This window comes from Chaetodon auriga, chromosome 3 (genome assembly GCF_051107435.1).
Source record: "Chaetodon auriga isolate fChaAug3 chromosome 3, fChaAug3.hap1, whole genome shotgun sequence".
In the NCBI taxonomy this organism is placed as follows: Eukaryota; Metazoa; Chordata; class Actinopteri; order Chaetodontiformes; family Chaetodontidae; genus Chaetodon; species Chaetodon auriga.
Genome location: NC_135076.1, coordinates 13070445 through 13097964, shown reverse-complemented (window position 1 = coordinate 13097964; position 27520 = coordinate 13070445). Strand labels below are relative to the sequence as shown.

Below are 27520 nucleotides of genomic sequence, written 5' to 3'. Positions count from 1 at the left end.
CAGAGAAAGACCAATTACATTATATCACAATAAGACAGTGGAGATCGGCACCTCTGCAGGTCACCGCTGCAGACAGGTTGAGAAGCAAGGGTGGAGATAAATCCACTTTTTAAGGTAAGAAATTAAAAAAATGAATTCTGAGCTGTCCTCCTGCCTGTAAATGGTTCCAGATCAGAGGAGAATCCGACATGACTTCCTCCACAAGCTCAGGCTCTGAGCCCGGCTCTCTCCTCCAGAGCTGGCCTGCCCTCAGCAGCTGTCTGTCGGCAAGCAGCGGCTCTGTCCCCCCTGCTCTGCCCAGTCATCTCCACACAACACTCGGCAAAACCCCAGCATATTTTCACATATGACTCAAGTGAATTAAGGTTATCTGGGCCCTTGGAGCTTGACGTTCACCTCTGAGAGGTAATGTCCACCATGAAGGCCAAATCACTTGCTATCACTGAGTTTCCACAACAGGTTTTTCTCTTCTCCATTATGTCTTCAAGACAAACTGACACTTTGGAAGAATTTTCCTTTTTGGGGGGCAATCAGCTCTGAAGATACAAAAAGGCACTCCTTCATAAATTCTCCTTCTGACTGAGGTTTCAGATTCTTCTAACTCACTCTCCACACAACTTGTCCACAGAACAGTGTGTCTGTCAGCATGCGGTCTTGTGAAAGCTCCTTGTTGGGCATCCAAACTCCACTGAAGAGCTTTAACTTTGAAAGCACATTTGTCCTTGCAGCTCATCCAGTTTAGTATGTTTAGTATGACGCCCAAGATAAGCCTTCTTCATCACTGCATGCTTGTCCCCACAAACTCTGGCTTGCCTCTTACTTCAACAGAAAAATAATCGTTTTTCCATCTCTCTTAGACAGCATGAATCTCTACATCTATTTTAATTTTCTTGACAGGCTCTACGATGCACTGACATAACATCAATCAAGGGTAACCATAAACATCAATACCAGCGTTAGCACAAGCAATAATAGCTGTATGTATTCATGAATAGTGATTACAAAAAAATATTAGAATCCCCCCCCCTACACACACACACACACACACACACACACACACACACACACACACACACCCCACATGCACACTCAGCAAATTTCTCATTCAAGGAGTAGCAATCACCACCATGAACAATTACAGATTAATACTCAGATCAAGACATTCAGTTATTAAAAGCTACTGAGTGACGACAGGGATTGCGTGTCAGAGCGCATTTTCCTTGACTGTAGGAGGAAGTTTTGGATGTCAGGCTATGGGGTCTCCCTGTGGGCGAAAAACACAAAGGGTAACCACAGGTTGACCTCTGCTGTCAGCTGGCGGGTGAACATCTACAGCTTCAAACAAAGGACTACAGCTCCCTCTAGCTGACATGATAAGTAGACACTATGAAGACATTAAATATACATCCAGTGTGTTACTGCTTGTAAATGTTTACACACATGTCTGCATATATGCAGACACATGGACATAATCACATGGACCTTATTCACAGTTATGGCTATCAATACATAGTAAAACATGGCAAAAGTTGGGTAGACATTGCAGTGGAAGGCCAGCATTCATGTTTAATGATACTTTGACCTACCATCTGGCCTTGCCGTGTGAATCTGCTGGGCCCTCTGCCAAAACATTACGAGCAACTGTCACACCAGTTTCTACAGTGTACCACAACACTTCATTTGTCCTTCAAAAGGCCGTCACTCACTCAAAGTTTTAACTCGTGCATATCAGTTCAGAAGTATCACTCAGTTTATTGTGGCCACCAAAGGGCCATTTTTAGTTTTCATTAATTTGGTGAAGACAGTGAAATGTCTAAAGAACTGCAGGCTACACAAACTGTGTTGCAATTGAGACTTGCATGCAAAATATCTTCTACTGCCAGCTGAATGGTATCCATCACATCTTCTGCCATGAGCCAATTTCAACAAAAACTCTGTCTCGCTGCCAGAATGCATTGTACCTCTTCCAATCACTTCAGATACAGTAGCAAAAAAATGAAAAACAAAAAAAACACTGTCATAACATTGCACAGTAAAGTGGACAAATGTCGTCATGCAACAATGTCAGTGAGAGATTAGTGTCCTGCTTCTGTCTGTCTACAGCATTACAGCATGCCTCACATCTGATATTAGCATGTCTGCCAACACCAACTGTCACACTTCAACTCTCTACTGTTCAATCAGCCTGTTGTTCCTCTCCCAGGTAAGTCTGCTCCACATTAAAAGCTGCACAGCTGCAGTACTTCATGCTGTCAGTGCCACCCCCTGCAGCCTACATGTGCTGGAGAAATGAAAGTGCATGTGTTGCACAGATTTTACAACATGAAGTCACTTACACTAAAATTTGAGGATGAACGTGTTACTAATTGTGAAACTTAAAAATGGTGCTTTCCTCCACCTTCGTTGAGAATAAAGTAATCATCCTCAGGTGTAAAGAGGAGACAAACATCTGGAAGAAACGGAACATCTACAGCTTCACAGGCTGCACGGCTCCTGTATTTAAATGCGTGATAAAATCACGTTAGTCGCGTTCACAAACACGTTTTTCAACATTTTACACGTCATTTACAGTTGCTTACAAACGCAATCAAAGTGTCTGAAATTATAATGTAGTGTTACAAGCCATGCTATTAATACTTTAATCGTTATATAAACTGATAGGACAGCATTCTTCGGAATTAGCCCGAACCATTACAAGTGTTCGTGTTTGAGGTTTGGGGAGCACAAATCAGCGCTGTGCAGAGTTTTGTTTCCACCTTTTCTCTCCCTCACAGCTGAGGTTTCACTTTCTATTCGTCAGAAAGGGCATGGCCTGTGTTTATATTATCCGCCTGTCTTCTTGCTGTTATAGTTTGCCACTTGTAACGTTACAGCGGCCATAATGCAGACACAAACCGGACAAACACCGCGGTAGGTTCATATTTCACGATGTGTAAACTAACTCTAAACTTACCTTAGCAAAGTTCAGTTTCATAAAGGACGGTTGTAGAGATGATAGTTAAATTACTAACCTGTGGAAACGCCTTGGGCTGCGTCCGCTGTGTGGGAGACAGCTTTGTAAACCTTTCTTGAACGCTTGCAGGCACGCTGGGAGATGAAGTGAGCATTAGTTAGCTAACATTAGCTAACTGAATGTAAGTTTAACGTCAGTTAGGTCAGTAAGATTTTGTAGACATGATCAAAAGTTTGTGAGTTTTTTTCGTCTCAGTTTTGCATTAGTCTTTGCAGAAAATAAAACTATTTTATGTAGTCTACATTTAATTTCTACAGTGTTTATGTCAGAGTATAGATAACGCTAGCTAACTGTTCGTTTACCTGAGCTCACGTGATCAGTTACCTAACTGATATCACGAGCTGCGCATCAGCGGTTAATCATGAACTGCTGTGTGGCTGCTGCAGTCATCAAAAAATAATAATTATCATAGCAATTTTCCAGTTATATAGTAGCCTAAAATGTCTGCTTTACAGAGAGGAAATGTCACAATATGTGATTGATGGCTGTGATAGAGACTTAACCTGTTTGATTGATTATTCATGTAATGCTGCACCATTCAAAGACAGGTGGCTGTTAAATGATAAAAGAAACCTAAATCTTTTTGTCTAAACATAACCCCCCTCCCCAAACATATCATTTACAATGCTAAAACATGTGCTATTTGTGTCTGCATGTAGACTTTAAGTGGTATTATTTGTCGCATCTGTGGTGCACTCTCCACAGTAAGTGTACATGTTCCACCAGGTGTCCTCGAACTCAGCAGAGATGTTGGGATACAGCACTAGTTGACCTGGCTGTAATATATTATCTTCACTTAATCCAACAGTGCAGTTAATTTAGCTTTATCAAGTCATGTGAAAGTGACAGGAAATGGGAAGAGAAGGATGAAGCAGAAAGCAAACAACAGACAAGGAAGGTAGGTTTACAGTGATGCCTTAGCCTTTCCTCATGTTGATGGGTGTACTATTCAATATTCATTTATTAGTCCTGTGAGGGCAAATTCCAGGAACACTACATGGCTTACCATGCATTGCCAGGAATATGTGATTGCACAGCATCAGTTTACCAGTTGTTGCAAGTAGATGAAGGACATCACACAGAAACTATTGCTCAGAATCACAGTTTTAAGGCACAGACATTGGCCTACACTGCAATCACAATTTGCCCTACATCTCAAAGGAGTTGCAGTGAGGAAGGAGTTTAATGCCATGTTCAAACAGGGTCTGGTCCTGTTTATGCATTTAAGTCATGGCTAAAATGTCTCCATGTTTTGCTTTTTGCTGTGTTTTATTTCTGACTTTGCCATAGCCCGCCTCTCTCTCCCTCCCTACAGCCACATTCCCACTTCCTCAGACACATTCATTGCCATTCTTGTCCTGTCCACCAGATGGCCTCTGACTTTGTCTCCCATCCCAGTCATCTCACTCCCACATCCAGCCGCTCCCTCCTTCCTCTGCAAGAACCTGTTTCCCTCCGCTTCCAGTCACCTGGCCCTCCTTGCCCCTCTGCTCACCTGTTTCCACTCTCCCTCCTCAGCCTGCAGTATTCAGAACTGCATCTGAACCATCTCTGTCATCCCTGTTGCTCCGCTAATACCAGTCATGACCGTACAGACTCTTCTTCCTCTTTCTCTATCCATCTCAACAGTGCAGCTTTTTTCAGATCACATTTTAGGTCACATATGAAGTATTTTAAGTGTAAGACCTTTAACCAAGGACATCCAAGTTAATTTCTGTCCCTTTTCCATGTCTTTGCTTTTCCTCTGATGCGTGTGATTGTTTTTCTCATTGGCTTCAGCAGCGTCAGTGACTTATTTGCTGCACCCAAATTTGTCATGCCAACTTTAGCCCAACCCGCTATCAGCAAGGCAGTGAGCACCAAAGATGCTCCCGGCATTGTTACAACCACCAGTTCAACAGAGAAAATGGAGAACAAACCCCTGTTTACATTCCCAGGTAAGTTACTAAACAGTTCCATGCCAAGAAAACTGTCAAAGTCCAGCACTGCCACTGAATATGTACTACAAAATGGTTGGAGCCATTGCCTCACTGTTTCCCAAACAGTTAATGCACGCTTCAAAACCATTCATGCAATTAACAAAATCACTTAGTGGTGTCTAAAGAGAAAAACCTGTCAACCAACAACTCCTCTGTTGAGACAGAAAAAGAAAAACTGCCTTCTTTTTCAAGAAAGTGCATCAAACTGACCACCGATGACACGTGGGCTCACACTATGGGGAGTCAAAAGTGAAATACTTCTGCATATAAAGAAACAGTAAATGAACTGAGCTTTGTCTTCAGTAAGAATAGGATATCATAAGAATGTTTGATATATCATGCAGAAGAGTCTCTTGTGTCTGTATTCGGTACCTAAACTTGTATGAAATGTTTGCAAACATCGTGTGTTGAATGCTGCTGCTGCATTTGCAACGTTAATACATGTGCCCACTGTATATTTTATATTTCGCTACTTATCCATAGAATAAGAAAAATACATCCGATAACATGCAAATGCAGGGTCCACTGTAATAATGAGCTTTATTTTCACACATTTCACTTTTCAGAAGAGGTGAAACATGGCACACTCTGGATATTTCATTAAAGCTCAACTCTTTAACTTTCCCCAGCAGCTCAAACTATGCTGGGATCTCAATGGAGAGACATGGAGTGGACAGAGGAGTGAGTAGAGCTGTGACATTCAGTAAAGTCACGCTTTCAGCTAGTCATTATTTATTAATCTCCTCCCGTATCTTTATTATACTTCAGTAAACTGCTCTGAAAATTCTTTTAAATTCTAATCTAGGGAAAAGACACACCTGATGAAGACCATCAGCTCCTACAGTCCGAGCTCTGAAGAGGTGACTCAGGCTCGGGTTCTCCTCCTTGGCCCCGTCAGCTCTGGAAAGTCCAGCTTCATCAGCTCAGTCCAGTCGGCATTTTTTGGAAGAGTCACCAACCGGGCAATGGTGGGCTCCTCCACAACCAGCTTCACCAAGAAGGTACAAGTGAAGCACTAACACTAAATAACTAAAACTATTGTGATTTGTTTGAGCTGAAATTCATGGGTGGGTTTCTTTAAAAAAAGAAGAAAAATTGGGCCTCATCTGGCCTTTTGAGCAGTGAATCCCTTAGATTCAGGAGGGTATCAACACAAAATAACAAAAATTAAAATATAGATACACTAGAGGAGGTGCAAACCTCCAATCAGCAGGTGTGCTGTTGCTTCGCTTTAGGCATCCATCCTATCAACTTTCGTTTCGCTTGTCAGCTGCAGTCCTTCAACATCCGTGGACAGAAGGGAGAGGATCCTAATGGACTGGTGCTGTGTGACATTATGGCTCTGGGGGATGGAGAGATGACCGGACTGACCCTCCATGACGTCCTGTCTGTCATCAAAGGTCATGTGCCTGAGGGACACAAGGTAAGATCAATATTGTAGTGAGGGATTTCAGTTTCGCTCAATTTTGCTTTCAATAGCTGGACAGCCATTTAAGTAACTAAGTGGTTAATTCTGTGCTGAGGAGCACTCTGGACTGCATCTCCCAGTCAGTCAACGTTCATCCTTAAATATATCAGTGCTTGTGAAAAATGGGAGGAATTCCAGTCAAATATAATCTGCTTCTGTACCTGATTTCCAATGTTTTTTGTGTTTAGTGGCGACAGTAATTCAGGAATTATTTTCACTGGACATTATGACTGAAGAGATTTTATATGTCACACTTCAACAGATAGTTGAACCAACTAGTGTTTTTTGTGCCAGCTAGCGAAGGAAGCAATGTTTAATCGACTAATCATGCACACTTCTAGTGTTTAGTGTTAGCTAGCGAATGTTGCCATGCTAACACGCAGCAAAAGCTGTTCTTTCGAAAATGTAATCTCTCGTTGCTCTCTCCCAGTTCAGTCCAGATCAACCAGTGAGGTCTGAGACTGTGGGCTATGTGAAGAGGCCAGTCCTCAGAGGCAAGATCCACTGTGTGGTATTTGTGGTGAACGCCTCAAAAATCCTGAGCTACCCCAAAGGCCTCAGCAGCACCTTCCAGCAGCTCAGAGAGCACATCAGTGACCTGGGTAAGAAACACAGCAACAGAGCAGCCAAACACAAAGATATTTTCACACACACACACACACACACACACACACACACACACACGCTGATGTTAACCTGACCTTTTGCCATTAGTTCAGTTTGTGTCAGATAACTGTTGCCACTTTGCAATCACTTAATTTTTCCTACTATTGTTTAGAACTGCCGAGGGTTAGCTATCTGTGCATAACAGCTTGGGGCTTGGTGTAGTGACCCACTGAAAGAAAGCACTGTTGAAATCCCCACTGTCAGTAATTTATTTCTCTGAGAATGTAACAATAAAATGCTTTTTCATTGCAGTGAAACCATAATAACAGCGCTGTATTCTGTCCATTAGGTGTTCACCAGGTGGCTCTGATGACCCACATAGACCAAATTTGTCCACAAACGGCCAAAGATGTCACCCAGGTTTACAAGAGCCGCATCATTCGGGACATGGTAGGCTGAAATAAAGCATATCAAGTTTGAGCCTCGGAGTACCATTTAATTGCACTGCACATGCAGTACTCATGTCTAACAGCTAGAGGCAGCAGCATTTAGCCTGCCAGAAAGCGAAAGAAGAGCTCGACCAATCACAGCACCAGCTTAATTCCTGTGCCTTTACCCAAATATCAAGCAGGGATGATAATGATTTACAAACAGCAAAGTAATCTTAAGATATAGTTTTTAATTAGGCCTTTATGATGTGTGTCTATATGAGATGATTCAAGTATCCTGGACAGAAACTGTGAAACTCAGAAAAATTAGCATTTTTTTGCATCGTAACTTAAGTTTCTGTTAATACTTGTAAATGAAAACATGTTACAATACACAATATACAAATACACATCAGTTTTTTTTAACACACATATCTTACAATGGGATATTCATGATGAAAATGATCATGTGCAAAAGAAGTGGTGCAAAAGCATGCAAGCACACACTCAAGATATTTTCCCATGGTCAGCAGGTCCGCATTATTTTAGCATTTAACAGTGCCTGCATTTCCAGAAATCAGAAATCAGAAATCAGAATCAGAAAAAGCTTTATTGCCATGTACGCTTTTACACATACTAGGAATTTTTTCTGGTGAAATTGGTGCACGACACATCAAATGAGGAACTACAAGGTATCTGATTCCTCTCAGTCTGGGTTATTTTCAGCCTAAGAGTATGTAGGAGTTTTTTCCGTCAAAAGTGAGAATAACTGCACTTACTGTCCCTGCTTACAGACCAATAGTGTGAAAATCTGAAGGTCCCCTCTGTGTGTGTGTGTGTGTGTGTGTGTGTGTGTGTGTGTGTGTGTGTTCTCGCAGATGGATAAAGCTGGAGCTCTGTTGGGTATGTCCACCTCCTACATCGTCCCAGTGAAGAACTACTCCTCAGAGTTGGCCGTGGATGTGAACACTGATGTGCTTCTTCTTAAAGCGGTCGACCATATCCTGCAGTATGCTGACCTGTATTTCCATGACAACATACCACAGTCAAAGACAGACCAAAACATTCATATCTGAGCTTTTGGAATATGCCTTTCCGTGTTAAATCTTACTCTGTCATATTGTCTTGGGTCTCATGTAAGAACCAAAAGGAAATTGACAGTGATCCGGACCTGTCGTACTAGTTATGTACACATAGTCCTGGCGGGGGGTGGGGTGGGGGGGGTGTATCTGGTTTGACACAGAATCATGATCACTTTGATCTGAATTCATCTAACCTAACTAAATAAATAACTGCTAAACTTAATGCAGAATAAATATTTGGTTCACAGAAGCATCGTCATCATTTACTGTGAGGTTAATTAATTTTAGATTGTATGATTTTATTGGCATCTTTATTGGTGGGTTGAGAAAGGCACAGAGATGCACATCAACAACAATAACAGATAATCGTCTCATAATACTACTAGTATTTCACTACTGATAACAGTACATGACAATATATGTATACAGTATGTGAATATGTTAATGTATGACTGTATATGATAGTACATGTATGGAATAATAATAGAAAGATGACTATATAGTTGAGGTGTGATGGAATATGTGTATGATGATGTGTATCATATATAATATGAATATGACAATAGAAATATGAATAAGAATAATGACACGAGCAGCGGGGATCAGGCAGGACCACAGCAGCAGGTGCAACCATGTTCCATGGGAAAGACTCCGGGGAAGAAGTCAATTTGCGTCGACGGGACATGAATGAATGTGTATAGATGGATGGGGAGAGAGAGTCATCAATTATGCTAATGGTCAAATCTCAAGAACGTGCACGTGCTCGTGAGCAGGTGGCACTTGGACTGAAGTGATCCATTTGTGACAAGTTTTCCTAGATGGCCATTTCTACAAATCAGCCTCAGAAAAAAGTGGTGTTTCAGGGGAAGTCAGAGGGAGGAGCTACACTGATGGCACACAAAATTAGGCTGCTCTGGACATTTGCACTTTCACTTCTGGCATATAGCACGGCATGCCAGGCAGACCTGTGTCTCCTGCAACTACAAGCTGGTCACCTCTCTCAACCCACTAGAAGAGAAGGAGGTAAGGATGAAAACACTGAAGGGTTTAATGTTTTGCTAAACTTTTTGATAAATCAATGGGATTTTTAATGTTTTATTAACTTTTGTGCAACAACTCTTTTAAGACTTTGTCCAAGTTAACCACACCCCAAACGCTGGCAGGCCTTGATTACCCCTTTTATTTTAAGCTGCATTTAGGAATAGTTCCAAGGACGCATGTGTAATTAAAAAGATTTTAAATTATTCTAAAAGAAATTAGGATCCTGGCAAACACATTGATCAGTTTGAAAGCAAACTGAAGTAACTGTTCAACCTTATGATGTATGAAGAAGTGGCAAACCTACTTGTCTTAACTTTCTTTCTTTGTCAGTCTGAGAGAAATTCTTTCAGTTTCTGTTTCAAATGTTGCACAAAAAAACACAAAAAGAAGCGCCACTTCCAGTTTTTTTGCCATTGGTTTACAAGAAACAGCTGAGAAGGAACAGAAGAGCAAGCTACAGTAAATGAAAGTACAATAAAGAACAGTACTTCATACATTGTGTTATTCAAGATTGGACATTTGGAAGTGAACTCTAATTTTAAGTGTAGTTTGTCATGTTATTGTTTGAATGATTCTTTTATCCCTGTTTTTATTAAGTTTTTGTGGAATGTTGCTTTATGATGATGTGATCAATGCTTTTATTTTAGTTTTTGTTAGATTTATTTCTTGTGTTATTTCTTGGTCGATTAGAATGGAAGGATCATTTGTATAATTTCACAAACAAATCAAACCAAACCATGAACATTTGGCACAACCAGGATGATACATAAACCAGGATTAACCAAGGTCCATTAATCTAGATATCCTGACTTTAAATGCATCTGTGTGTCCTCTTGCCTTTAGGCACCAAAGTGAGCAAACATCAAAGGTTCATTCAGCATCCTTTACACACTTAAGCAGAGCAGCCTTCCAGCATGAACCCCAGGTTAACCAGGAACCAGCAGAAAACAATCTGCTCCCAGCTGGGAAATGTCAGACTACAGCTGCTGTACAAGGCCAGCGTCCATGGTTTCACTGGAGCAGCCTTCCACCAACAGTGTGACAACCGCTGCCCCACAGTGTCTGTGGGCTACAACGCCTCTGGTTTTGTGTTTGGAGGTTTTACCAAACAACCGTTCAGTCAGTCTGAACAGTACGTGTGTGATAACCAGGCCTTTCTTTTCACTTTCAGTGGAGAAAAGCTCCTCAAATATCCAGTCACCGATCCAGCTTATGCAGTGAGAATGATAGGTAACTCTGGTCCATATTTTGGAGAAGCGTTGGTTCTTGTCAATGCAAGCCAAGCAGTAGTCTATAACAATCCAGGAAGTTACTACAACTTCAATGCTGCAGAAGTGCATGGCAATGACCTCAACCTGACTGAGTGTGAAGTCTATCAAGTGGAGGGTGAGTTCACTAGAAATGACCATATTTTGACTTTTGATGCTTTGGTGTGGCAAATCAAAGAGGTCTCTGACACATTTCATGATGTGTCTGTATATGCATCCATACCAACCACGTTCTACTGCCATTTGACTCCAATATATTATTGACCATTGTTGTTCATTGTTTGAAATAGTTACAGAAACTATCAGAGCTGTGCATGTATCTGCCCAAACCCTGGATTCCAAATAATAACAAAAAAATATGAAAGAGCTGCAGCCTTTTAGGTACATGATCAGATTTCTTCCATTACTGTAGGTGACATGGACCACTGTTACCACTGTAGCGTGATATTTGTTCTAAGCACCAGCTCTTTGCATGAAATTGATGAAATTTAATAATCAGGGATGGAAAAAGCAAAATGACTAACGTCCCTTTAACCAAACAGAGAGATACATAACGCCGCAGACACTGTTTCATATCACACTTTGGGTAGTATTGTTGAGCTTGTTGAACTTTTATCAGGTGCTGTTAATTAATCTGTTTAACCCAAACAACATGCAATCATTATTAATATAATAAACTGTGCTGAGTGATATTAATGATAAGGTATTTTGTCAATGTGTCATGTAAACCCATCATAGAGGAAAAACAGAAAAAAATAGAACCAAAGTTGTGTAGATGGGTGATATTTTTATTAAATCTGATGAGATCATGGTTTTCTAAAAGTTGTATTTGGTCTTCAACAGAAATCAAGGAGTTTGAGAGGCCGTGGAGGACTATAACCTGGGAGTCTAAGTATGATGGATAAAGCCGTGATCCTCCTCACATTCCTATTAACATGCTTTATTACAGTGCAATCTACTATACTATATACAGTCTGATACAAATTGATTATCCCTAAAGATAACATAGTGTGCTAATCACTTAAATATGAATGTGTTCCACATGCCATGACATGCAATGCTGCTCTGATTGACTGGATACTGTACCAGCTATTTATGATGGACTCAGTGCCCACTGTTTGCCACCCTTACTGTGCTATACCATTTTTAACTGTTCAAATCTGGACAAATGGTCATAAATGCACCCGCAGCCACAGAGGTCAACTGACTGTGCACAAAAAAAAAACTCCAACAGCCAGGCTGAAAACACTTAAGACCTTTTCACAAGGTGAAAAAAGTTCTCCATCTTTTCTTGTTTCTCAAGGAAGAGGACGGAGCTGATGGAGAGCATTAAGAGCTACAAACCCACAATCAACTCTGTGTCCCAGGTTCGGGTCCTGCTCATTGGACCAGTTGGCGCTGGAAAGTCCAGCTTCTTCAATTCGATCAACTCTGTTTTCAGAGGCCACGTCACCAGCCAGGCCATCACTGGCTGCTCTGCCACCAGCCTCACCACGCAGGTCAGTTCCAGCCTCGTGTTGATCTCAGTTTGCGGTGACTGATTTCAAACTCTGCCCTGTCCCGTTTGTGATCTGTCATTTCACCAACTTGTGCTTGACAGTTTCGTTCCCACACTTTGAAAGCTGGGCGAGAAGGAAAACCTCTGCCAATCATCTTGTGTGATACCATGGGACTGGAGGAAAGCATGGGGGCGGGGCTTAATATAGATGATATCAGCAGCATCCTCAGTGGTCATCTGCCAGACCGTTATCAGGTAGAGCTTTTTTGTTATATTGAGCTGCATATTGAATGTATGAGCCACTGATTTGGCTGTAGTTAACTCAAACTGTCACTGTCTTTCCCCTCAACTGTATGACTGTAGTTCAACCCCTCTGCTCCTCTGCATGCGGACGCCCACGGCTATCGGAAGTCTCTAAGTCTCAAGGACAAGATCCACTGTGTGGCCTACGTCGTTGATGGCTGCAAGGTCTCCATCATGCCCACAAAGCTGGAGGAGAAGCTGGATGCTATCCGCAAAAAAGTCAACTTAATGGGTCAGTTAAAAGTAGTCCCACATCAGCAACTGTCCTACTGCTGCTCTGGTCAACTGTGCACCTGCCATTTCTTCAAGGGAGCTGTACTTTGTTCTGCGCTCACAAAGTTGCTTCACCTTGTTAAAAGTAACGATTTGAGGTTCTTATAGACACTGCTCGAGTGGAAAACCCCCTGTTGCTGCCCTCTACAGGCCGTGTCCACAATCACTCCTTATCGACAGCATTTTGCAATATATTTACTGTCCATCATTTTATTTCCCAGCAGAGCGAGTACACTCATTTCTGCTTACAATACACATATAAGTGTTTCTAGCTCAACTCAAAATGATGATGATAATTTAGTGTCCAAGCTTTTAAAGTCCTTCAGAAGAGCGGCACAAGTATTTTGACGGCCTGATGGTTAAAACTCTACAGCAGTCTGGAAATGTTGTTTCTGCTCTGGTGTTTCCAGGGATTCCTCAGCTGCTCCTGCTCACTAAAGTAGACGAAGCCTGCCCTTTGGTGATGAAGGACGTGAGAAACATTTACAAGAGTGGCTACATTAAGCAACTGGTGAGAATGTTTCAACAGCAATTTGAGAGGCTTCATTTTCTTCTCTTTGAGTCCTTCACACCATGGTGTCACATGAGAAAGGCCTGAAGTGACCTGGTAGATCAGACCTTAAGCTAATACATGAATGAGTGGTTGCAGGTCATCAAACCAGTGTATTCAGGATTTATTAGTCATGTGACATTTTTTTTAAGGTTATTGTCTTTGAGAAAAAGCATGAGCTACCCTCACCTGAGTGTTTTGTGATGCAGATGCAGGAACTCGGTGCTCGGATCGGTGTGCCGCTGTCCTGCATTGTTCCGGTGAAGAACTACAGTGAGGAGCTGGAGTTGGACACAAACTGCGACATCCTGCTGCTCAACGCTGTCATCCAGATGCTCCGCTTCGCTGATAACTACTTCGATGAGATCAGTGACCGATTCAGCAACGTTGAACTCAAAGATTGTGAAGAGTTTGAGCAGCAGATATCATAACCTGAGCATCTGTGATCAAATGTCCCTCATGGTGATCCATCCATTTATCTGAGTTCATCATGCACCTCCTGCTCAGACTTTAACAAGCACCCCTTGGAATGCTGAGAGATGACTTCACAAAGTCAGTGAGCTGATCCTCATTTTAATTGTGTACCTCAGCTGCGAGACAATCAGTTTTCTTCCAGATTTGGGAATACATTCTGTATATTATAGGAAAATGATCACATGATCAAAGATGCTGTTTCAAATCATTTACTAACTACATTTAAACGTTTTCTGACAGTGTTGGCTCATGTAGTGGGACATTTCATCACGAGTTAACAAGCAAACACAAACATATCTACTATTCATTCTTGACTGCATTATTTCATTATTAAGTTCTGGATAATCATCTTTCAACAGGACTCGCTTTTGTAATTTTCATTACAAATAATATGGCAAGTTACATATGTATACGCTAAATATCCCAGGTTCTCAGATGTTTGTACTGCCACATATAATGAAGTTTATTGCTGTGTTGCATGTTATGTACATTCAGCTTGTACTGAGTAGAAAACCCACTTGGATAATAAAGCTCATGCTGGCCAGACTGGATTTGTGGGAGAATGTGGAAACTTAGAAAGTATTGTTTTGATTAATGACTCCAATATCACCTGATTCTGTTTAGTATTCTGTATTTCAACAGGAACTAAAAGGGCATGAATGAATCAACATTTTCCACGCCCTGCTGTTCACAAAAACGGAAACCAACGGGCTTCACAGGAAAACGAAAGTGAAAGTTGTGACACCCTGTCAAGACAGCTAAAATGCGCATGTTCTAGTGATAACCTTCAAAAATAAAATGATTAATCGGGTTTCTGCTGCTCTATGGCTGACTGCTTGAAGTTTGCTCCTTTGCTTGAACAAATCATCTGACTAACATGAGCAATTTTCTCACAAAAGTTTACTTTTCATTTTGAGGGAAACAATCAGATTTAAAGTCTTGTAAGTGTTCGTAAGATTTCTGTCATCCTGGTGAACGTTCGACACTTGAGTCTGACGACTATAGAAAATGGTACCATTATTTTGAAGGTGATAGCCTTGTACTTCCGGACTTATGTTGGTGGAGTGACTTAAATACCTACGTGCTGGTCCGCTGCGTCACTGGATGCTCATCCTCATCCTTACAGGAAATGATTCCGCTTCGTTTTCCTGAAGCAGCTCATCGAAGGAGGTCAGTGAAAACTAAAATATACAAGTTTTTAATACTTTCACCAAACTTTTATATGAAGTCGCTGCTTACTATAACTGGGATATGGGGCAGACTGAAGTGCCGATGTGCACAACTTAGAATCTGATACTGACAAGTTTCACCTTCATTTTCTGGTTAGTTCTGGCGTCAAACATTTCTGTTGAATGTAGTCCAGCTGATTATGTCTGATCCGGTAGAAAAAGGGACTGAACTCCACAGTGAGTGAATACGGATCTTTGGACTGGACTGAACAAAACGATTGGAATCAGAAATGTGATGTTTTTTCCATCACTATTCTAAGTAGAGTTTGCTGCTGCCATCAAACAATATACAGCACCATATACTTTATATATATATATATATATATATATATATATATATATATATCTGATTTATCCTGTGCTCCAAAGCCATTTATCTTTAATGCGGCTGTTTCTGTTTTGTGTACAGACAGTAAACTTTAACGGCTCCAGACAGTGAGGAACCCCAGCAGAGCAGCCTTCCAGCATGAACCCCAGGCTAACCAGGAGCCAGCAGAAAACAATCTGCTCCCAGCTGGGAAATGTCAGACTACAGCTGCTGTACAAGGCCAGCGTCCATGGTTTCACTGGAGCAGCCTTCCACCAACGGTGTGACAACCGCTGCCCCACAGTGTCTGTGGGCTACAACGCCTCTGGTTTTGTGTTTGGAGGTTGCACCAAACAACCGTTCAGTCAGTCTGGACAGTACGTGCATGATGACCGGGCCTTTCTTTTCACTTTCAGTGGAGAAAAGCTCCTCAAATATCCAGTCACCAGTCCAGCTTATGCAGTGAGAATGATAAGTAACTCTGGTCCATATTTTGGAGAAGCGTTGGTTCTTGTCAACGCAAGCCAAGCAGTAGTCTATAACAATCCAGGAAATTACTACAGCTTCAATGCTGCAGAGGTGCATGGCAATGACCTCAACCTGACTGAGTGTGAAGTCTATCAAGTGGAGGGTGAGTTCACTAGAAACGACCAAATATTGATGCTTAGCATGTTTCAGACAGATTGTATCTGTCCTGTCCTGCAGCTGAAACAGTCAGATTGAACACTGAACCTGTTAACAAGAGCACTAACCTTCACCTGAATTCATAAATCATCGATTGTTGCACTTTAAACAATGGAGACTCTTCCCGGGCAATGATATTCTTATGTAGCTGTTAATTTAATTGCCAAGATGACGACTCCTCTGTGAAAGAAGACCTGGACATGTGTGGATTTATGTGCTCTTCACTGCTCACAATACTGAGTTAAACCTCTCAGTGAGATCCTGATGGCTCAAATTTTCTTTTTTACTACTAACTGACGAGTAATAAACAGCATTGCAAACTGATGGTCCATGAGTGTCTTGGTGAAGCATAAAGAACAGTAAGGGAATGATTTTACTGAATCAAACGAGCAACTTCTTCAAACAAAAGTCAAAATGATAGTTTGTCTGGGGCTCTCCAGTGCCATGCCAGCCTACGTGTGGCCTTGTGGTTTTAATGATTTGTATGCTTCTCACTGCTATACTTCCTTTTTTTACTTGGTTTGTCTGAGGGACGTTTATTTGTAGATTTACTTACTTGATCATTTTTATTCATGGTTCATAACTTCAAAAGAGAATTTCTAGATGACTCATTCAGGTTTACCATGTAGCAAACTAAAAATTGAAAGGCTGAAAGAAAATGTAATAAAATGAAATAAAATTATGAGCAGAATTTTGTGTCTTGAAAGCTGTCTTTGCTCTTCAACAGACATGCCAGAATATGAGAATCCGTGGAGGCTGGTGGTCTGGGAAAATGAGTAAGCTGGATCATGTGCCATTACTGCACTCTTTATGTATTGTTGTATCCAGTAATGTGTTAGCCTTGAAACTGCTCTTGTCTCTACAGGAAGAGGATGGAGCTGATGGAGAGCATTAAGAGCTACAAACCCACAATCAACTCTGTGTCCCAGGTTCGGGTCCTGCTCATTGGACCAGTTGGAGCTGGAAAGTCCAGCTTCTTCAATTCGATCAACTCTGTTTTCAGAGGCCACGTCACCAGCCAGGCCATCGCCGGCTGCTCTGCCACCAGCCTCACCACGCAGGTCAGTTTTAGCTCCAATGATTAGTACATCAACTTTTTCCCAACTGTACACTTCCTCAAAACCTTGCTCGATTGATGATCGTGATGATGATGATGATTTAAAGTAGAAATGTTGCTACTTTTCTAGCATGTTGGGCATTTTGTGTGATTAGCTCTTATTACCTGATAGTTTCGCACCTACTCCTTGAAAGCTGGACGAGGAGGAAAACCTCTGCCAATCATCTTGTGTGATACCATGGGGTTGGAGGAAAGCACGGGGGCGGGGCTTGACGTGGACGATGTCGTCAGCATCCTCAAAGGTCACCTGCCGGACCGCTATCAGGTAGAGCATTTTGTTCCATTCAGCAGGACAGTAAACACGTGATGATGTGCTGGTTTGCTTGTAGTTTTGTAGTTTCTGTGACAGAAATGGTTCTTTTCTTTTCTTTCAACTTGATAACTGTAGTTCAACCCCTCTGCTCCTCTGCATTCGGAGGCCCATGGCTATCGGAAGTCTTCAGGGCTAAAGGACAAGATCCACTGTGTGGCCTATGTCGTTGATGGCTGCAAGGTCTCCATCATGCCCACAAAGCTGGAGGAGAAGCTGGATGCTATCCGTAGAAAGGTCAACTTAATGGGTCAGTTAAAATCAGTCCCACATCATTTTAGTGGTGTCGCTGCATCTCTAGACCTCACTGAGTAAAGCGTTTTTGGAGAAAAGATGGTGAGAACTACAAAAAAGATGAGATATCGCAAGAATGTATGTACACAGAGCATGTGCAGTACTATATACAGTGCTTATTTTGACCATTGAAACATATAAGCAGTGCCAACATAGTACTGCAGTTCATACTAGTGCTGATGTACAGAACAACACATATCACTCTATTTTCCAGTGACGCCTAACTTTGTGAAACAATAGACTGTAACTATACAACCCAGTAGCTTTTGCTATGCTGCGGTACAATACAGCAGATTTTAGAGAACAGTGTTTGAAAATTGTCTTGTTTTGTTGGTTTTCAGGGATTCCTCAGCTGGTCCTGATGACTAAAGTGGATGAAGCCTGTCCTTTTGTTTCACAGGACATCAGGAACGTTTATAGGAGCGGCTACATCAAGGAAATGGTGAGACCAACTTGAAAATCCCGTGAAGGATTTTAGTCTGAAAGACAGCATTTAAATAGGCCTGTTTGCCTGGAGTCTGGTACTGTTTGAGGGTTTTTTTAAGAAAGCCTTTTTCATTAAAGACTATGGTCTAGACCTGCTCTATAGGGAAAGTGTCCCACATGACTTTTGTTGTGATTTGATGCCATATAACTAAAATTGAATTGAGCTGAATTCTGGACTCTTCGTTTTGGCCTTGATGGAAGAATATAAGGCGCACATTCACCTCATAACCTTCATTGATTTTTGTAAATATCTGCTTATTCTGAATTTGATGCAGCAACACGTTTCAAACAAGTTGGACAGGAGCAACTAAAGACTGGGAAAGATGTGGAAAGCTCCAACAACACCAGTTTGGAACATTCCACACTTTGTGAAACACGATTGTGATATTACTACATGGACTCAGGGACGCTGTGGGTAAACACAGTTCATGTGTAAATGATTGTGTTCTGTTATGTTTCACACAGCGTCCCAACTTTTTGAAACCATGGTTGGAATAAAAACAGCCTTTTTGTTGTGGTTGAGCTTAAAGGCCCAGTGTGTAGGGTTCAGGGGGATGTGTTGGCAGAAATGGAATAAAATATTCATAGTCGTGTTTTCATCAATGTAGAATCACCTGAAAATAAGAATTGTTGTGTTTTCATTACCTTAGAATGAGCTCTTTATGTCTCCAGAGAGGACAGGTCCTCTTCCACAGAGTCCGTCATGTTGGCCATGTTTCTACGTTAGCCCAGAAAGGACAAACCAAACACTGGCCCTAGCTTTTCCTGTTTCTAGTGGCCACCGTAGGCTCTCTTGCACACCTGAAAGGAGATGGTGAGGAGAGGAGTATTCAGGTGGTCATAATGAGCAGCTTCACTGCTAGATGCCACTAAATCCTACACACTGGACCTTCAAGTTAATGGAAGTCTCTGTTTTGTAGTGTCAAAGCATGAACTACCCTCATCTGAGTGTTTTGTGATGCAGATGCAGGAGGTCAGTGCTCGGATCGGTGTGCCGCTGTCCTGCATTGTTCCGGTGAAGAACTACAGCGAGGAGTTGGAGTTGGACCCAAACTGCGACATCCTGCTGCTCAGCGCTGTCATCCAGATGCTCCGCTTCGCTGATAACTATTTCGATGACGTCAGTGACCAAAAGAGCAACATTGAACTCAAAGAGCAGTAACAATTAGCCCAACAGATGTTAATAACTTGTCCGACTGTGATGAAATGTTCCTCAGAATGACCCAGTGAGCACGTACAGCATGAGCACTGAAACTCATGTTGTTTTCAAGTCAATTATCAGAATAAGACCTTCCTTATTCCAACTTGGGAGCAGTCATGCATTATTTCAAGATGGCTTCCCCATCGTTAGCCTTGTAGTCAGACCAGATAAAAAAGCCTAAATTAGATCTCCGTTATCATGTTCTATGTTTGCACCAGCTGGCTTCAGACACTCAGTGAGCTGTTAGTTGTGGTGATCACGTTCCTTAGCTGCAAAATATTCCGTTTTTTCTGGTAGTTATTATCATCATCCGAGCGGCTTTATTCTTCATCGTCTTCATTTTCAAAATAATCTGATAAATGTGGTGAAGTAAAAAATATTATGTTTCCCTCTGAAATGTAGAGTGGAAAGTGGCATGAAAAGACTAAAGTCAAAGCACAAATACGACCTGCTTTGTTACATTCCACCACTGCTTTTTCTTCATGTGCTCTGAGCTGGTACACCTGAGACACCGGAGAAGAAGAGTCCATACAAGAGCTGAAGCCCTGAGCCTGGAATCAGATCAGTTTACGACTTTCGCCTTCCACGTTCCTCCATGATTACAGAAGCTTTCTACAGCTGAACCCTTGCTGGATTCACGTAGAATTGGGAAACCTTTTAAGTGTCTTCTTTAAAGAGAATAGAACATGTGACTTCCTATGTCGATCCTTTCTTATTGCTAAAATGTGTAACGCCACTCAGTATTCAGCTGTTCAATAAAAGCTCAAAGTTGATGAATGAACAGAAAAACTGAAATTTATTAATGCAGGTCAGACAGTTACTGTACAGCAAACAGTGTTGGAGTCGGACTAGCTCAGGAGAAGACTCTCTCCATGTAACAGGACTGTGGTATTACAGCAAACTGTAAACTACACGACACATCACACTCCTAATCCCACTCACCGCCTGCGTTTACATCATGGAACCGAACTGTTAATTAGAGTGGATTATAAATTGGCAGCTGTCCTCTCAGCAACAATAATCATCAGTTAAAAAATAACTCTGCTCTGTGATCAGGATAACTTTTGAACAAAACAAAAACACGTCTCGAATAGTGTTTAAAATATCCATGTTGCTTTAGTGCACGTAAAAGACAAAGAGCTTTCTCCAACTTGGCCACAGTTTACATTAAACTGGTTGCACAACTCTGTCACAGGTAACCAACGAGAATGATGCACGGTAGTGAATTAGGAATGTCCTGGAAATGCAAAACACACCTGGAATTCAATGATATTCAGCCGGTCAGCTCCCTTTTTTCTCCTTTCCATGACACTGGTGCGTTTCCTGCAGTGGAGCTGCTTGGTGGCCACCAGCGAGAGGACAGTGGTATTATGAGAGGCTCCAGGTGGAAATGTGTGACACGGGCTGCTGGAATTGACACTCAGCAGATCTGTCTATGAGATCATGGTTGTTGTCGAGGTTGGTTCAGGTCGCATGGAGGAAGACCACTGGGGACGGAGCAGAGGGGGAGTCTCTTATGGCACAGCTGACGCTCTCGGACATTTCAGATGGTCAGATGGCTTTCTTCTCATCAGCCAACGGCTTCAGTCATCAACAGAAAAGGCAGCCACGTGAAGAAGAAACCATTTCAACTTCAAACACTTGAGTTACAGTGCAGAACACACGCATCCAAAAACATACATACATACACATACACACACACACACACACACACACACACACACACACACACACACACACACACAAACAAAAACAAGTACACATGGAGTCAGAGTCCAAAGGCTGATTTCAGTGACAACCAGAGTGGAGAGTGGAGGACATTTGGCACCTACGCTGCAGCCCTCGTTTTGGCCGACTGTTGTATTTATCAACTTAGTGCACAGACACCAAAAGCAAATGTATTCAGGTCAATCTTTTGAGCTCATTTACACAAGGCATCATCTGCTTTTCATCTGACACCTTCCCTTGCTGAATCTTAAGTAATCCCGTAAGTGAGAGGTTCATTTGTCAAGCATATGTGAATTTTATTGACTATTTACATAGGGGAGACTAAGGAGTCCACATGCTATGCTCATTGCATAAAGAATGGATTAGGAAGTTGGTGTTGGCACAGCTGTGCAAATGGCCTCATGACTGTTTGGCAATGATGAATGAGTAATGCAACTTAATCTTGCTGATTAATATTCTGCTACGTGTTTATTTAGGGATGTAACAGATACTTCAGCACCTACACTGTGTTACAAAATTGCCTAATTTAATGTGCTGACTCTGCTGCCTGCAGTGTATTTTGAGGACAGTAACAGGTATGAACGCGTGAAGACTTTCAAAACTTCCTGTGGGTGTTGTCTGCATACATTACATTACAGAGACAGATAGACTCAGGTTCTCTGTGACTACTGAGGTGGATTATCTGGCTCTCTTCAGTCTGTGAAAGAACAGACAGAAACCATAAGGGCCTTTGTTCTGAGAGAGGAACACAAATCCATGATGTCTCCAGCTATAACAGCTGTTTGCAGACACCAGAGACAGTTGGTGCAATTTAAAACAACAAAATCAACAAGGACAGATTTAAAAAAGTACAAATTAAACAGAGGTCAATCTGTATCTTGTACACTTTAAAACTATTTTGGAGACTTCACATTATCACTGAAGATGTGTGCCAGAGAAGGTGAAGCCTATGACTGTTGAGACCACAGCTTACCAAACTGTGCACAAAATAAAGCCTGTGTGGTAGAGATCTGCATGCGGCGACACACACATACACACACGCAAAATAAAAAATGCAATTAAATACTTGCAGGGATGAGCTGGAACTGGGATTAAAAAAAAAAATCAGTGACATTGTATTAGTGATATGACACACCTTACACCCAGCAGGGACATTAAGCACATTAAGATCTCTGCAGGTTGTCACTTTGGCTCTTCAGCGTTTGGACTCGACCGGATCGATCACACACTGTGCTTACGTCAACATCTAGAGAGATGACACTCAAATTCCAAAGGGTAAAAAAAAAAGAAAAACCGAACAAAAAAAAAAACCTCATTAACAAAGAACTTTTCCTTGTGGTTTTTTTTTTCTTCTCTTAAAGAACTGTACAAGATTATTACAAAAATCAATAATTAGTTATACATATTTATATGACAACATTGTTTACGTTATATTACTATAAAGAAATACAACTTCCTGTGTTGTTCTTTTTTAAGACTCTGAATGCAGTATTCCTTTTTCAGAGTGCTGTGGCGTTGCTGCGCTGAAGATGGTTAATATAGATCCCTAAATTTTTGTGCAGTAAACATATAATATCTCTGCAGCTGTAGCAGTATCACTATCACTGAGAATATTGTTCAAATTGTGAGACTGAATGCGAGTTTCATTCTCAGCTAAGATGACTATAACTATGCAGTAGCAATGTCTGGCCACAGGGTGGAGCTAGATTACTCACCTACATGATGGATGCCATTGTGTATGTAAATTCAGCTTCCTTGTAATGCGAGTTCAGAGATCTAACTCAACGAAACAGTGTCTACATCGAACACTGAACTTTAAAATCAACCTCAGAGATGATTTCTCGTCACCTGTCTCATCACCTGTGAGGCCGAGAAGGTCAACAAACACGTTTTAGTCTAAGAAATGTAAACATTAAGTAAAGGACAGGTGGCTGGTCCGGTCCCCCGCCTGTTTCGTCCCTCATCATCATCAGCTGTTTGCAGTCCAAGAAGCTGGTGAGCTCTGCTTTGCCACTGGCTGAAAAAAGGAATACTGCATTTCTCTGCTGCTTGTGTCTTCAACTTTGTTCCTCAGCTCGAGTGTGCATCCTGCAGGGGACGGACAGACGGAGGGACGGTCGTCTAGGCGGGGCCCTCCTTTGGAGAGGACGGGGTCTGGGACGTGGAGCTGGAGGAAGATGATGCAGAGCTCTTCAGGGAGCCCAGAGTCTTGCTGAGCCAAGAGTTCTTGGCCGCCTGGATCTCGTTCATCAGGACTCCCCGCTGGTGCTCGAGCTCCTGCAGAGTGACAAGAGGCGCATTGAAGGGGAGAGCATGCAGTTTCTCATGTTTGTCTAACACACTGTTGTTTGTGATGTGGCTGTGTATTTTAGCTCTAATATACAGAAAATCCAACACAAAACATACCTCCAGTTACACACGACACTTAATGACAACCGATTATTCAAATTAGCAGTAGACTTTTCAGAGCACCTGTGCAGTCTAACACACTTGATGGACGTTGCTCTTTCCTCGTCCTTATATGCATCACATCCATGGCTGCATGTACTTTCCTTCTGGAGTGGGTTCAGGTGCATTTGTACGGACCGTATCACATCTTTATCATGTTTTTAGGGTTAGGGTGGAGTTGATACTTGTTTTTTTGGTGAAATGTCTTGACAGCTATTGGGCAGACTGCCATGAAGTTTGGTACAAATATCAATGTACCCCTCAGGATTAACTATTATAGCTTAGATGATCCTTGACCTTAAGTTTTCATCCAGTGCCATCATTGGACACTCCCATCAGCCTCAGCTGTACTGTGTTTTGTGCCAATTAGCAAGTTTTAGCATGCTAACACAAAAGGGTTAGTTGAGATACTGATATTCACTCTACCATGTTAGCATTCTGATGTTAGCGTTTAGCTGAAAGCACAGCTGTACCTAAATAAAGCCTCACAAAGCAGCTAGCATGGCTGTAAACTCTTACTGCCCTATTTCAATAATCTATAGCAAATGATCTTAAGTGCATTACGCAAGTGCATTCAGGACGTGCCCAACTCCACTTTTCCTGGTTAAGTGGTCTAAGATAGGACCATTAGTCTAGTTATGTTAAACAAAGGTAATAACCGAGGACACGATCAGTTTTGTTATGAGTAAAAATACTTAAACACAGCACAGATCTATTTATCTATCTACCTATCTATTCCCTTAAGAGTACTCCTACTGCCCTGCATCTGTATAGTGGAGTTATTATTATGCATTAGTTGTTCTTATATTGTTTCTGCTCGTATGCGCACACATACTTGGCCAATAAAGCGGATTCTGTGTCTGATTATAGTTATTCCTATCACTGTCTCTCCCTGCTGCTGCTGCTGACCTGGATGCGACACTTGGCCTCCACCAGCTGCAGTTTGGTCTGTGCCAGCTCCAGCTCCAGCTGCCTCAGCTGCTCCTTCAGTCCGTCCTTCTCCTCGTCCAGCGGCTCGGTGGATGTCTTGTCCCTGCCGGGGGATGACGTCTGGAGGGACCCCAGGGTGCTGAATAGGTCCCTGCAGTGCTCACAGCCCATTACCTTACTCTGCATGGGTACATACACACACACATATGTTAGCAGAGGTTAGTGGGTGAACAGACTGTAAAGACATGTGAATACAGGTAAGAACACATGTTCTTGTGCATGTGCGCTCACAGTATAACAGATATATTTCTATGCTGAACAACACTCCTGGTGTGGCAGAACACTTGTCTTGCAGTAGGTGAAAATAATATTCATGGTTGTTTATACTGTAATATTTACAGGCAATGGGGACTAAGGAGTTTCCTTGGAGTCTAACTTGTGCCTGGTGGCCACGACCTCACAAGCAAACACATTATAAACAGGTTTTTATAGATTACTCCTGCCTTGTACTCATTGCTCAAGGGGAAGTTTAATTTTCACAATTCCTCCATTTCATCATCACTAAATGCACAGCCCCACCCTGCAACCCAACAGTGTTTGCTGAGTGTAATAAAGTAATACAGAAATCATCTGTAGCTAACCTGCTACAGCAGTAAATCATAGCACATTTAACTGGTCATAATAGACATTTACAATAACCTCTGAATTAGGTTTCTCTTCTTATCCTCTCAGCTTCCATCTCTTGCTGGTCCTCATTAATGTGTTATGTCCCCTACAACTTCCCATTTCAACTGTCAATACATTACACACACCCACAAAGAGCAACATGTCATGTTTGACAAATGAGCAGCGTGGGATAATTTGTGCAATCAGGGTCTTTATGGGTGTGATAGTGTACCAACCTGGGCTTGCCTTAACTGAAAGACAGACCAATCCTCTAAATCCATTTGTTTAGTGATGCAACATGTTGTGGCTTTACTTAAGAGCTTGAAAGTCTCTTAACTTGCTGCTGTTACATTCTACAGTAGCTGTGCATTACTCTCACCCTGACGATGTCCAGCTCCTCTTTTGTTGCCGCCTGCTGTTTTTCCAGCCTGGTGCTCAGCTGGGAACAGATCTGAAACATGGAGAGGAAGTCCGGATATATAAGAGCAGCACATTTCAACTACAACACAAGACAGACACTGAAGAATTCTTAGCTTGTGTTTCTCCAGGAAAACTCAAATGAGCAGTATGATCTTTATCTGTGTTTATCTTTTGTGTGTTTATCTCTGTGCATTAGCTGGTTTGTAGTTCAGTCTTTATTACCCTGTTACTCTGTGTAAACAGGTAGTTTTTATAGCGGTGAAGGATGGATGATATATGCTTTGGATACTGCTATGAGCTAGTTGGATATGAACAATCAGAGCTGTACTGCTATGTTACTGCCAATGATATGAGCTTTATTTACAGAAAACTTGGGAAAGCAAAATAAAAAGAAGTGCGAACAATATAGGAAAAATAAAAATGTAAAGATCATCAGTGAACGGTTTTGTCTGCACGGTCTGTAAATGAACAAATGAGTGAGGATGCTAACTTCTTTCTATTTTATCAGCAGATTGTACAGCGGATGGATTTAGGGTATTAAAAGTGTCCAACCTGTTTATATTCAGCTATGATCGCTGTGGTTTTCTTGATCTCCAGCTCTGCTTTTTCCAGCTCCCTCCTGAACACTTCCTTCAGCTGAGAGGGACAAACGAAGATGACAAAACTACATAAGTGTACATTAATGAGCAGGATGAGCTGACAGAACACACTCAAACATAATGGTAAGAAGGAATAACGTTCCAGTATACAGGCCATGAACTGTCACTGAAGGTTTATTAAGCTGTTGATCAACACTAATCACACAACGACTGAGCATCATTTAAAATGGTGTTCTGTTGTGACAAGGTGACCTACGGCCATCATAAGCCACCTGCTGAGGATGTTGAATTTCATTATTAATGACCCAATTCTGCCTTTCGGTGGATTTAAGTGGCTTTGAGTCATCAGAATTATAAAATAGTGAAGCCATTAATCCAACTTCCCAGGAGGCACACACTGTGCTGCCTGATTAAAAAGTTGGTATAATTTCACTTTTTTAATAACAAGCAAACAAGCAAAGAGCATTGCATCAAGTGACCAATAAGGCCTGTAGTTCGTCAAGGCTGAGCTTAACGAGGTGAGGGCAGATGTTACCTGAGCCGTCTCCTCCTCCTGTCGCCTCTTCTCCTCCTCCGTCTCCACCAGACGTTGCTTTGTGCTCAACAGCTCTTTGTTTAAAACGTCGGCCTTGTCTTCAGCCTGAGTGCACGTACGCAAACACACAGAGACCCTTCATTTAACATCAACGCACAACCACCAGAGTGCACAAACACATTCAAATGGAGACCAGGCAGAAGCAACCAGAGTTTTACCAATCCCAGATTTGGGATTTAATGCCAATTTAATGCACTGGAATATCTGCATTTTTATAATCTGTCGTATGGACTCATTAATACAGTTTTATAGATTCACACTGAGAACTGTCCAGTGCAGCTGCAGTCCTCGGTCGTCTGTGTAGTGGAATGCTTACATTATGAGCACCACAACAATAGCTGTCGGGGAAGAGCGTTTAATATCTGGAAACGTGTTTCTGCTTACAGCAGCATTTGTCTGGATGTTGCTGTCAGAGTAAGGGTTTTTAATCAACTCAGCATCTGAAATTTCTCTGCCACAAAAGTTGCAAGTTGCAGCGCATTTCCAAAAGCATAAGCATTTGAAGCATACACTGCTTCTTAAT

The 27520-nt window shown here is 41.9% G+C and overlaps 4 protein-coding genes across 14 annotated transcripts in view; 3 read left to right on the top strand and 1 right to left on the bottom strand.

Moving 5' to 3' along the window:
• Nucleotides 1-2840: 2840 nt before the first annotated feature.
• Nucleotides 2841-8857, top strand: ifi44g (interferon induced protein 44g). 6 transcript variants are annotated; one of them, XM_076726775.1, is made up of 9 exons: nucleotides 2842-2910; nucleotides 3822-3911; nucleotides 4793-4950; nucleotides 5625-5673; nucleotides 5798-5993; nucleotides 6263-6415; nucleotides 6891-7062; nucleotides 7416-7516; nucleotides 8373-8857. In XM_076726775.1, exons 1-9 carry the CDS (start codon nucleotides 2882-2884, stop codon nucleotides 8568-8570), a joined length of 1146 nt encoding a protein of 381 aa, XP_076582890.1. In that variant the 5' UTR covers nucleotides 2842-2881; the 3' UTR covers nucleotides 8571-8857. The 6 variants fall into 6 exon arrangements, with proteins under 6 accessions (XP_076582893.1, XP_076582892.1, XP_076582890.1 ...); XM_076726774.1 differs by having other exon boundaries at nucleotides 5622-5673; nucleotides 8373-8855; XM_076726778.1 differs by lacking the exon at nucleotides 3822-3911 and having other exon boundaries at nucleotides 2841-2910; nucleotides 4796-4950; nucleotides 5622-5673; nucleotides 8373-8854.
• A 204-nt stretch (nucleotides 8858-9061) lies between these two features.
• Nucleotides 9062-14533, top strand: LOC143316969 (interferon-induced protein 44-like). The gene is made up of 8 exons (XM_076724846.1): nucleotides 9062-9599; nucleotides 10461-11003; nucleotides 11729-11777; nucleotides 12189-12384; nucleotides 12486-12638; nucleotides 12747-12918; nucleotides 13370-13470; nucleotides 13719-14533. Exons 2-8 carry the CDS (start codon nucleotides 10532-10534, stop codon nucleotides 13938-13940), a joined length of 1365 nt encoding a protein of 454 aa, XP_076580961.1. The 5' UTR covers nucleotides 9062-9599; nucleotides 10461-10531; the 3' UTR covers nucleotides 13941-14533.
• Nucleotides 14534-15082: 549 nt separating this feature from the next.
• LOC143316978 (interferon-induced protein 44-like) lies at nucleotides 15083-20395 on the top strand. Its single transcript, XM_076724859.1, has 8 exons — nucleotides 15083-15153; nucleotides 15622-16150; nucleotides 16931-16979; nucleotides 17069-17264; nucleotides 17433-17585; nucleotides 17709-17880; nucleotides 18266-18366; nucleotides 19375-20395. Exons 2-8 carry the CDS (start codon nucleotides 15679-15681, stop codon nucleotides 19570-19572), a joined length of 1341 nt encoding a protein of 446 aa, XP_076580974.1. The 5' UTR covers nucleotides 15083-15153; nucleotides 15622-15678; the 3' UTR covers nucleotides 19573-20395.
• rabgap1l (RAB GTPase activating protein 1-like) overlaps nucleotides 20389-27520 on the bottom strand; it is a 115514-nt gene continuing 108382 nt past the window's right edge. For 5 of the 6 annotated variants that reach the window (XM_076724795.1, XM_076724815.1, XM_076724803.1 and 2 more), the window contains 5 exons: nucleotides 26938-27042; nucleotides 26356-26439; nucleotides 25763-25834; nucleotides 24697-24897; nucleotides 20389-23616 (listed from right to left, as the gene is read on the bottom strand). In XM_076724795.1, the coding sequence (XP_076580910.1) occupies nucleotides 23461-23616; nucleotides 24697-24897; nucleotides 25763-25834; nucleotides 26356-26439; nucleotides 26938-27042 (618 nt within the window). In that variant the 3' untranslated portion in view covers nucleotides 20389-23460. The remainder of the gene's footprint in view (nucleotides 23617-24696; nucleotides 24898-25762; nucleotides 25835-26355; nucleotides 26440-26937; nucleotides 27043-27520) is intronic. The other variant, XR_013076635.1, reaches the window with a different exon arrangement.

Bases quoted from the DNA above. Each gene is read 5' to 3' on its own strand.
- LOC143316969 (XM_076724846.1), top strand. From the start codon at position 10,532: ATGAACCCCAGGTTAACCAGGAACCAGCAGAAAACAATCTGCTCCCAG. The intron at 11,004-11,728 runs GTGAGTTCACTA...GGTCTTCAACAG, and splicing joins TGAAGTCTATCAAGTGGAGG to AAATCAAGGAGTTTGAGAGG. The intron at 11,778-12,188 runs GTATGATGGATA...TTGTTTCTCAAG, and splicing joins ACTATAACCTGGGAGTCTAA to GAAGAGGACGGAGCTGATGG.
- ifi44g (XM_076726774.1), top strand. From the start codon at position 2,882: ATGCAGACACAAACCGGACAAACACCGCG. The intron at 5,994-6,262 runs GTACAAGTGAAG...TTCGCTTGTCAG, and splicing joins CAACCAGCTTCACCAAGAAG to CTGCAGTCCTTCAACATCCG. The intron at 7,517-8,372 runs GTAGGCTGAAAT...GTGTTCTCGCAG, and splicing joins GCCGCATCATTCGGGACATG to ATGGATAAAGCTGGAGCTCT.
- LOC143316978 (XM_076724859.1), top strand. From the start codon at position 15,679: ATGAACCCCAGGCTAACCAGGAGCCAGCAGAAAACAATCTGCTCCCAG. The intron at 17,586-17,708 runs GTAGAGCATTTT...TGATAACTGTAG, and splicing joins ACCTGCCGGACCGCTATCAG to TTCAACCCCTCTGCTCCTCT. The intron at 17,881-18,265 runs GTCAGTTAAAAT...GTTGGTTTTCAG, and splicing joins TAGAAAGGTCAACTTAATGG to GGATTCCTCAGCTGGTCCTG.